We start from the raw sequence: 11,423 nt of genomic DNA, 5'->3' as shown, positions 1-11,423 counted from the left end.
AATATTTTTACTTTAATTGTGATTTTAATGAAAGCTTATAGAAAAGTTAGATCTTCAGTCATTATATTTAACCTCCCTCCTTTATATCCCCCTTCCTCAGTTCACTTTAAAAAAAAAAATACTCAGTTTTGCACAATTACTTCCTTATCTTTCCTCTCCCCAAGTCCTCTTTCCAATGCACTTCTTATTCTGGGCTGTTGTCATACGTATAATGCCTAATTATATATTCCTTTTAAACAGGTCTTTCCTTCCTCTTTTCCAATGCAGTATTCATTATTTATGCCTTCTTTTGTTAGTCCTGTTTTATAGCAATGGTATTAATCAGTATTTGTCCTCTCTTGGCTGAGATATTTCACTCAGCTTACTATTTTCTGGGGTCATCCATGTTGTATAATATTTTATGAGTTCTTTGTCTTTCAGTGCTGTGTAGTATCCAATTGTGTGACTATACTGTAGTTTATCCATTTATTTGTTGTAGGGTATTTGGGTTTCTTCCATGTCTTTGCTATTGAGAGTAACACCCAAATAAATGTGGGTGTGGAGATTATATATATATATATATATTTTAAATTTTTTTTTGGGGGGGAGGGTAGAAACTCTGGTTTCTTTATGGTTTATTCCTAGTATTGGAATTACTGCGTCAAATGGTATTTCTATTTCCAATTTTTTGAGAAAACACCATACCACCTTCAATAGTTTTCGCACCATTTTATACTTCCACCAGCAGTGAATAAAGGTTCCAGTCTCTCCACAATTTTACCACAATTTGTTCTTTGCTGCTCTGCTGTACTTTGCTATTATTACTAGGATGAGATGATATCTCATAGTTGTTTTATTTGCATATCTCTGAGAGCTGGGGATTTTGAACGTTTCTTCATGTGTTTGTAAGCCATCTGAATGTCTTTTTTTTTGTGAAATGTCTATTTATATCCTATGCCCATTTTGCAGTTGGATTATTTACCTTTTTCTTGTTGAGGTGCTGAAGTATTCTATAAATTTTAGATATGAGTCACTTATCAGATACATCATTACCAAATATTTTTCCCCAGCCTGTTTGTTTCCCTTTTATTCTGTTGGAGAAGTTTTTGATGTACCTGGGGATTTGATTCTTAGAAGTTCCCATTCATCTATTTTATTCTCTTCTGATTGTAAAGAAAGAAATAATTGAAAGTAAAAATAAACCTAAAGAATTTTCTGTATTCACATTGTAACAAAAGCAGAGCTTATACTTTTATAAGCATTTAAATTCTGGATAAAAATATAGGTCTTGCAGAATTATATTGTATTTAAATGTAAATATATATTAAAAGATATACAATCAATCACTTGATATTGTATAATTTTAATATAACACCAAATATTAATCCTGTATACATACCTTTATCATTGTATCTGTTGTTGTTGTTGTTAAGTGCAATCAAGTTGTAGATGACCTATAGGAACCCTGTGGAAGAAAGACCTGAACATTTGTATAACTTTCATCATTTCTCCAAGTTCATAGAGTTTCTGGAAGCAAGCTCTTTTGGAAGTGGATGCCTCTCCTGCTTCCAAGCTCATTTTAATCAGGGATTTCCACCAAACACGGTCCACCATTGTGTCTACATCATATTTATTTAGATGGAAATTATCGCATTCTATTCTGAATATAATAATGTATTAGAAAATAGTTTAGAGGAAAATACACCGGACACATGTTAGTTATAACTCAGTAGCATTAAAAATTATTAAAGTTGGCTTGACATTGAAAAAGTAAATGATTATTCAATTTTATATTGTTTCAATCTGTTTTATACCCTTATCACTTTGAAAGTTGGTCACTTAGTAGTACTGCTGGGTGAGATTAGAGTTCTTACTCCCCAATGAGCCTTAAGAGAATTGCTTCATAAAGTAGTGTTGAAAATTCTAATACTGCAGCAGAATTCCTTTGATGCAACCCCAGTGGGAGAGAAAGGAGTTTCTAGTTCTTTAGGTTAGGTGAGTAGTCTGTACTTCTGTGAGACTTCACTTTTATCCGACAGAGGAGGGCTCTTTACAAGCCTTTGCAGTTCCTGTTTGGCCTTCTTTAATAGCACCCTAGTAGGTAGCTCTGGCAACTTAGTGTTAAGGAGTTGTGCTGCCAACACAATGCTAAGCAGTTCAAATCCTCCGATTGCTCTGTAAAAGAAAGATAGGCTGTCAACTCCCATATGATTTACTGCTTTTAAAAACCTACTGAAGGGTCAGCTTCACCTTGATGGTACACACGAACAGGTGGATTGCAATTTCTCACTATAGCCTAGATAACATGAAAATCAAGTCTTTTCACTTGGCTTTTGCCGTCATAGACAGATTGGGCCCACTGTTTTTCTGTAATGTTTAACTCGAGTCCCATTGCCTTCAAATTAATTTCACCTTATTGCAACCATATAGACAGGAAGATTTTCCCCACCCAGTTTGAGTTTAGTGCTTAACCACCATGTCTCCTACATGACAAGAGTGTTTATATTTTCTGAAAGTTCTCTGTCTTGATAGGCTGCTCCTATTCTGTTTTGGCTAGAGAGTAAAATTTAAAGAGAGTAAAATTTGTTAGGTTATTCATAAATCTTTTCAGTAATGATTTGGGGGTGCTGGCTTTTTTCAATATATGAGGGGGGGAAAGAAACAAACCTAGTGAAGTTACCAATTTGTCATTTATAGATTCACCAATCCTTAATGGGTCTGTCTTCTTCCTACTACTATTCAGACCTTTCTTTTTTGTTTTTTATATAATGGCCCAGTATTTTTAGCTGTAACTTACCCAAGTCATATTACTACAGCAGAAATAAAAAAATTGCAAATTAAAATAGAATAAAATAAAAGAAAATAAAACCTACTGACAACTTGTTTACCATACTGAATAGAACAATATCCCCCAAACTCCCAGGATATAAGTGTGAAGAGGTATGTTACTAAACAGAACAACGTTAGTGTAGAGAAAACATTTGTATTTAAAGTAGGAAAAGGGAAAACAAAGTGGCATTTATGATGGCTACAAGAACTGGAGTGCATAACCTTAAGAGCAGAAATAAGAATGATGGAAGAATCTGTACTTAAGAGTGAAGACTCACTGACCTGACAACCTGACAGTGAACTGACAATCAAACCTTGGTGTGAGCTTAGGAAAATTCTCAGATGGGGTGACTGAAAGTGGATCTTTTTAGTTACAGCATTTTAGATCTTGGTCATTATTCAAACTTGAGTAAATGACAATACATAGAGATTACCAACACTGTGGAAATAACTTTTAAATTAAAAAAATTCTTTCTATAAATTGTAAAATACATATGCCTTTTAAATTTTTAAAAATATTACCATGTTTATGATAATCCAATCCTTTTGCTATTTCTCATTTAATGAAGTAGCTCACTGTGATTTATTCTCCCACCTACCTGGCTGAAATCATGCTTATAGGTTTTGTTTTGTTTTTTTTAATCCTTAATCTGTTGTTTTAGTTAGAACTGGCTATTGGTCAGTTTAAAGCCCTTTCTGATTTATCCTTAGACAAAATTAAAACACAAAATAAAATCCTTTTATGTTCAGTAGATTCCAACTTGTAATGACCCTTTAGGACGGAGTGAAACTGCCTTACAGAATCTTTATAGGAAAACAACCCTTCTCATCTTCTGTGTGGTTCAAACTATAGACTTTATAGTTAGCAACTGAATACTTAACCCACTATGCTATTAGGGTTCCTTTTGACATTTAAAAATTAAAATATATCTCTGTTGGCATTTGTAATATATTACAATTAAAATATATCTCTGTTGCTGCTGTAAGAAATTACCACAAATTTTGTAGCTTAAAACACTATAAATTAATTCTATTACTTTGCTGGAAGTCTGAAATCCAAAATGAGTTTTATAAGCCTAAAACTACAATGCTGATAAAGTGAATTATTTCTGGAGGCTTTAGGGAAGAATCTGTTTTCTTGCCTTTTCTAGTTTCTAAAGGTTTTATATAATTTTTGGCTCTTGGCTCCATGTTACATTAATTTTCTCCTTTTGACCTTAGCGCTTAGTCAATAGAAAAAAAAAAATTCTGTTCCCGTCATACTAAGAGTTCTGGTGGCATAGTGTTTTATGTGTTGAGCTGCTCACTGAAAGATCAACTGTTTGAATCTATCACCTTGTCCTTGGGACTGAAAAAAAAAGCTTTCTTCTCCCCTGATGGTTTAATAGCCTGGGAAACATGATGGAAGCTCATTATGAGTTGGAATTAACTTGATGGCAGTTGCTTATATCTCTTGAGTTACAGGACTTCTCTAATATTCCCCCCTCTTGCTTCTTCTTTGAAGGATTGAGGATTGTGTCAGATTCATCTAGATAGTTCCAAGATATTGATAATGTATATACTGTATGTACTATTCCTATATCAAGATATTATTACTCACATCTGTAATGACCCATTGCTATGTTGTATGAAGTAACATATATACACATTTGGCAAAGAAGTATAGCAGTCTTTAAGATGAGAGGATAGGAGTCCAGAGCAAAGGCTGCATAGTGGAGTGGACCGTGGAGATGGATTGTAAAACAATAAAAGAATTTTTCTTTTACTTTTCAAAGGGAAGAGTGAACTGGGGTGGGGGAAGAGGAGGGCAGGGAGAAAAGTGCAACAATGAATGAATGGAAATCCAAAGTCTCTGTGAATTTTCATTAAAATTAATAGTAGTTAAAAAATTTAGATACCAATGTATGCCATTTGTTTTATAGCATCAGTATGTGGATCACTAAGACACCTATCTACCATAAACTATTTGTGTACTCAAGTGAAAAAAATACATATATAATATATATATAAAAATGTTGTTATTATGTGCCATCGAGTCGCTTATGACTCATAGCGACCCTATGTACAACAGCCCTAAACCCAGTTCTATCCTGTGCCAATTGCACTGCCTCTGACACACCCATCCACTTACCCCAGTCACTGAAACAATCCTCCTCATAGAGGGTCTTCTCCTCCTACGCCATCCCTCCACCCTCCCAAGCATGATGTCCCTTTCCAAGGACCTGTCCCTCCTTACAACATGTCCAAAGTATGTCATATGAAGCCCTAGAATCCTTGCCTCCAAGGAGCAGCCTGGTTTAACCCTCTGCAGGATGAATCTGCTTGTTTTCTTGGCAGTCCATGGTATATTCAATACTCTTCTCCAGCACCACAGCTCAAAGGCATCAATTGTCCAACACTCCGATGTATAACAAGTGATTGCAAAGACCATAACCTGTATCAGATGCACCTTAGTCTCCAGAGTGACACCTTTGCTCTTCAGTACCCTGGAGAGGTCCCTAACAGCAGATTTTCCCATCGCAATACGTTTTTTTATTTCCTGGCTGCTGGTGCCAAGGGTGTTGATCATGAAGCCATATATATATAGAATATATTAAGTAATATATGCTCTATATGCACAATATATTTCATATATATAAAAAAAGATGAGAGGGTTGGCATTAGTCAGCTTAAGACATTTGAAGATAGAATAAAATATGTTTATTTAATTCACAGAAATATTTTTTAAAAATAATGTTTCAATATACAGTTCACAGTTAGATTTTTGTAATTATTTTGCCTGACAGTGATTTCCTATTACATTTATTTTAAATTATTTATTCTCTAAACTATTAAATTTTGTACTTTTATCATTATGAAATTATTTGTGAAAGACTACTGCTAATAGTAATGCTTTCAGAGTTGTTGTTGTTGTTAAGTGCCAGCAAGTTGTAGACTACTACTAATAGCGGTCCTATGAACAAAAGACTGGGACACTTTCATAACTTTCATTGTTTCTCTTAGTTGATAGAGTTTCCGGAGGCAGTCTTTTTCAGTAAATATGTTTTTCTGTTCATTTTTCCCATATTTCTAAAAGCCTTCCATATTTTAAACTAACCTGCAGATATTCATCAAAATGTATTTCTACCATCTAATACTCTGTGAAAGAAAGCAAGCAAGTGGGTGATTTTAACAGATTTATTTTCTCACAGTTTAGGTGACTAGAAATCCATCCCCAGGCAACCAGCCTTAGAGGAAGACATTTCTTCTCTGTTTCTTATAGGAAAAGATCCCAATTTCTTTCCCATCTGTTTGTTGGTGGCTTTGTTACCACCAAACTGAAGGTCAAGATCCTGAATACTCTGATTCTAAAAAAAGTGACCCCAAGTTCTAAGATTTTATTATGTACTGTCTTACGTATATGTAACCATCTTATAACTGACCCTCAGGTGGCTTTTCAAATGCAGTACATCGTGTGGGAGGATATTGGCCATCTTTCTCTTGCAGAGTCTCTTATAGAGTCAAAGTACGTGCCTTTAGGTTGGCAGCACAACTCTTTACCATTAAGCTGTCGGACCCTTTATTAGGAGTTCAACCAATTGGGAAGATGGATGTCGGTCCAGACATCCAGTTGTCTTAGAAGATGTTCTCCTGTGATAACTGGAACCTGTTCTGCAAGCTCCAAAAATTCCCAACTCAATGAAGCCAGGCTGCTCCTTGGAGTCAAGGATTTTGACATACTTTGGGCATGTTGTAAGGAGGGACCAGTCCTTGGAGAGGGACAACCTCATGCTTGGGAGGGTGGAGGGACAGCACAGGAGAAGAAGACCCTTGATGAAATTGATTTATTCAGTGATTGGGGTAGTGGGAGTGGTTTGTCGGAAATAGTTGGCACAGGATAGAGTAGGGTTTAGGGCTCTTGTACATAGGGTCACTATGAGTCGCAAGTGACTCGACGGCAACAACAAAACAACAAGAAAGAAGATAAATTTACAATAAATCATTAACATATGAGTAATGATTTATTTAATTACAAGAATAAATAGTTATAAAAAAGAGAAAATGGCATTACTATGCCAACTGCCTTCCTTCTCCTTAAAAGTTTCTTTTGGGTATTGTGTCTATCTTCTCATGTCTACTCTTGTCTGATTGCTTAATCTTTTATTGATTGCTTAATATTTTTATATCTCAAGAATTTAAGATACATCTAATATTGCCTCATTGACATAACAGAGAAACCCCATCTTTAAATAGGAATAGAACCACATGTAGTTACTGTTTTGTTATGTAATACACTCCAAATGCTCAAGCCAGTTGTCAGTGTCTCAGTTCATTTTGTTAAGGGTTACCTTCTTCACTTCCACTGACCCTTTGCCTTTCTCAGCATCCTATTTTTTTACCCTAAGAACTGACTCATAGCTTACTTTCCAGCATGTACTCAAAGGCAGTAAAACACATGGAAGGGAATTGCCCATCTTTCTCCCAGAACAGCTGGTAAATTTGAACCATAAGCCTTTGTGTTGGCAGCACAATTTCTTACCCCTAGACTACCTAAGAAAGCATAATTTCTTACCACTGGGCTGATTGGCAGCATCATTATAGATGAGGAAGAGATTGAGTTTGTTAACAGCTTTAGTTTGCCTGGTTCCACAATCAGCACTCTTGGTACCAGCAGCCAGGAAATTAAAAGACAAATTACATTGTGAAAGTCTGCTGTCAGAGACCTTTCCACAGTACTGAAGAGCAGTGATGTTAGTCTGGAGAGTAAGGTGTGCCCAATCCAGGCCATTGTCTTTGCACTTACTTGTTATGCTTCAGGAGGTTGTACAATGACTAGGGATGATAGAAGGAGCATTGATACATTTGAGCTGTGGTGCTGGAGAACAGTATTGACTACACTGTGAACTGATAGGAGAACAAGCAGGTTCATCCTAGGGAGGGTGAAGGCAAGCTCCTCCTTGGAGGCAAAGATTCTGAAGATTTGACTGATATAATTTGGACATGTAGCAAGGCAGGATCAGTCCTTGGGGAAGAATGTCATACTTGGGAGGGCGGAGTGATAGTTTAAGAGAGGAAAACCCTGGATGAGATGGATTGATTTAGCGACTAGGGTAATGGGGGTAGGTGTGTCAGAGACGATAAAATTTGGCACAGGGTACAGCAGGGTTTAGAGTTGTTGTACATAGGTTTGCTATGAATTGCAAATGATTCAACGACATATAAAACAGGAAGAACAGGCCACCCAAGCTCTCTTAATTCCTAACCAAAGTGTTTAGGATTTACAACATGAGTTTTGGAGGAATACAGTTCAAGCTATAACATTATCATACCTTAAAAATTTTTTTCTTATACTGTTACCTTGCATTTGTCTTCCCTCCCTGTTCTTTTTCCTTCTTTCTCATTCTTTTCTTCATTTATTACCTCCTTTCTTTCTTAGAGATGCAAGCAAAAAGCTTTTTGAAGGCTTAGGTACATTGTGAGGATTATTTTTTCCCAGATAGGATCCTCAAAAATTTATGTTCACTAGAGTAATTTTTTTAAAAAAAAGTTTTCCAGAAGAGATTACTTAAGAATTCAGCATTATTTACTGTAACAAGAAGCTACCAATTCTAAGAGGTTCATAATATCATAAGTTATATTTTAAAACATCTTACATTTAGCTCTTGTTAAAGCAGACATTTAACTATGTGATGACTTAAAATCTGTTTAGTTTAATATATTTTTTGCATCCAAGGAGTAAAATTTGTCTTTATATAGGAAAGAAGTGGAAATCATTTCTAGTTTTTGTTTGTTTTTTTTCCCCTTTTTAGTATTGTGCTTCTGCTGAGCCAAAAACAGACACTTGAAGAGCTGAAGCAATCAGTCCAGCAGCTGAAGTGCACTGAGGCCAAGTTTGCAGCACAGAAGGAACTATTAGAGCAAAAAGTACAAGAAAATGCTGGGAAAGAACCCCCTCCAGTAGTGAATTATGAAGAAGATGCACGATCAGTTACATCAATGGTAAGTGAAGTAGTACTCTAATGGAAAATTTGAAAAGATAATGTCTAGGCAATACAAGAAAAATATTTCCATTTGCAAACATGAATTGTTTCTCTGAGTTTTTAATTAAATGGTTTATTGTGGCAACTGTTTTGCAAATGTAGTTAAAGAAAGCAATGAGACTCTTTTAGTATCCCAATTGATAGCTCTCAGGAAGTGGGGAGAAGTTCTCAATAAATAAAGAGAAGTGTTTTTCTTTCTTTTTCAAACAATGGAAAATTATTAGCTTTAGGACAGATCTTGATCTGTTATATTATCATTAACGTGACAAAATTAAAACCCTGTTTCCAAACAGTACCTATAGCTGACCTTCCAGCGGGTTTTAAGAGTCAGTTAATTGCACAGGAGGTACTTTTCCATCCTTCTTCTGCAGATTATTTAAACACAGCAGTATAAATCCAAGCATTTTGTAGTACTGCAGTCACAAATAAAAATCCACAAGTACAGGGCTGCAATATCTGTCTCTTTAAATTTTTTTTCTTTTCATTTTTGATCGAGAGGACAAGATGGCACAGTTCAGCCCATGTTGTTAGGTATTTTGAGTTCACAGTGACTTATAGTGACTGTATGGACAACAGATCTGAACCTTTTCTTATCCTGTGCCATTGTCAGTATCAAGCCCATTGTTGCAATCAGAGTGTTAATCCATTTTGTTGAAGGTCTTTCTCTCTTTCACTGACTATCACTATCCCAGCATATCTTTTTCCCTCCTGACAACATAGCAAACTCCAGTATTTTATCTCTAAAGCTCTTAAGGAAGATTGCAGAAGGAAAATATGAAGTATAATGAGGTGGAGACAGATGAAAGGTAGCAAAAGAAAAAGATGAGGGAAAGAAGTAAAGTGAAAACCAAGTTTAGGAGATAAGGAACAAGAGGAGGAAAAAAGAAAATATAGGAATAAGGGGTAAGTAAAAAGAAAGAAAACAAGGGATTAGGCAGAAGGTTTTCATGAAAAAGAATATTTGAGACATGGGAAAACTTTTCATTCTCTCTTAGTACCTTTCTCTATCACACCTCTGCCTGACCAGCTGCTGTGATATAACCCAGGTCCTGTTCCCCCTCTGTTCTGATTATTGACTGACTGCTGACTTAGAATCTTTCTTTTGTTATTTGTTTTTAAAAATTGTATTATACAAGATAAGAATTTATGAACAGAAATCATTGATTAGAATTGCATTTCTCACTTAAACAGTATTTAGATTTAAAATGAAAATATTTAAAATAAAAATCAGATAAAGGTATCAAAACTTACAGGTTTTGCTTTTTATTTTAGATACTTCACATTTGTATTCCTATGTGATCCAACTCTTAGTTTAAGAGCTAGATTATAATATTTAACTGAAGTTTGTTTCTGTGTAATTATTTGAAACAACTAATTAAGGTGTTGATTCCCAGAAGTTTTCATTGGGAGGCATTGAATAATGGAAAACATAAAATGGAACCCTTAGATATTTTTCCTAATTATCTAATTTACCAAATACAAATCTGAAATACCATAAATAATTTTAGAATATTTTGTGATAATGGTGTGTGGATGTGTGTAGACTTGCATTTATGTGTTATTCCATTTTCTGTAGTTAAATTATGGGTATTTAAATGTAGCATATGTTGTTGTTATTACATACCTTCAAGTTGGAACTCACCCATAGCTTACTGTCCTGTGGGTTTTCAAAGGAATATGAGAAGATTACCCATCTTTTCCTGCAGAGTAGCTGATGGATTCGAACCATGTGCATTTGGGTTAGCAGCACACCTTCTTACCACTCAGTCACTATGTTTAATTATTAAAGTAATCTATAATTTTTATATTGATTCTTTTTAGCTTTTATTACTTACAAAATATTCATATTCTTTACCATTTATATTTCTCCAGTGTAAGTATATTATTAGAAAGGTAATAAGCATGATATCTCTCTAATTTTCACTCATGAGTGGATGATATAAGAAGAAATTGAAGTAAAAAATGTAAACTACTGAAATCAGTTTTGCCTTCTTATTAAGTATTGTTGTTTGCTGTTGATTTGGAAGCAACTCATAGCTGACCCCCTACTAGGTTTTCAGGGTAACAATTAGTACAGGAGGAGATTGTCCATCCTTCTTTCATTGGGTATACTAGAATTGTATATTTCATGTCTTCTTTTACTATGTTTTAGAAGATTTAATTCCTGAATTTCATTCTAATAAAAATTAAGTAACATACTTGATCAAGTAGTACTTTTTCTAAGAGTATTATATGGTAAGAGTATTTTCTGTCTTTCATTTATGTGTTTGTCTTAGTCTATGAAAGATGTATTTTTAAGTAGGGTGCTCTAGTGACCTAGTAATATGAAGCTATACTTGTAATCTTGAAAGCATGCAGTTCAAGTCCACCAGTTGCTCCATGGAGAAGTATGGGAAATCTCCTCCTGTATGATTAACTGCCTTGGATTATCTACTGGAGACTTCAACTGTTGGTCAGTTCTGACTTGATGTTACACAACAACATTAAACATGTACTTAATTAGTAAGGTTCTTTGACCAGTTCTTTTGATAATGATGAAAATGCATATAATTTTGCATGCTTTAAAGGAATTTATAATTATTTATATATATATAT

At 34.8% G+C, this 11,423-nt stretch overlaps 1 protein-coding gene across 1 annotated transcript in view; it reads left to right on the top strand.

Moving 5' to 3' along the window:
* LOC102866788 (tyrosine-protein kinase Fer-like) overlaps positions 1-11,423 on the top strand; it is a 575,672-nt gene that overhangs the window by 141,894 nt on the left and 422,355 nt on the right. The window contains exon 8 of the mRNA XM_006895050.1: positions 8,598-8,787. Within this exon, the coding sequence (XP_006895112.1) occupies positions 8,598-8,787 (190 nt within the window). The remainder of the gene's footprint in view (positions 1-8,597; positions 8,788-11,423) is intronic.

Source organism: Elephantulus edwardii, unplaced genomic scaffold, assembly GCF_000299155.1.
Source record: "Elephantulus edwardii isolate Elephantulus edwardi_28Jun2011 unplaced genomic scaffold, EleEdw1.0 scaffold00156, whole genome shotgun sequence".
Taxonomy (NCBI): domain Eukaryota; kingdom Metazoa; phylum Chordata; class Mammalia; order Macroscelidea; family Macroscelididae; genus Elephantulus; species Elephantulus edwardii.
The sequence above is the reverse complement of the archived record's forward strand: the minus strand, read 5'-3'. Positions and strand labels throughout refer to the sequence as shown.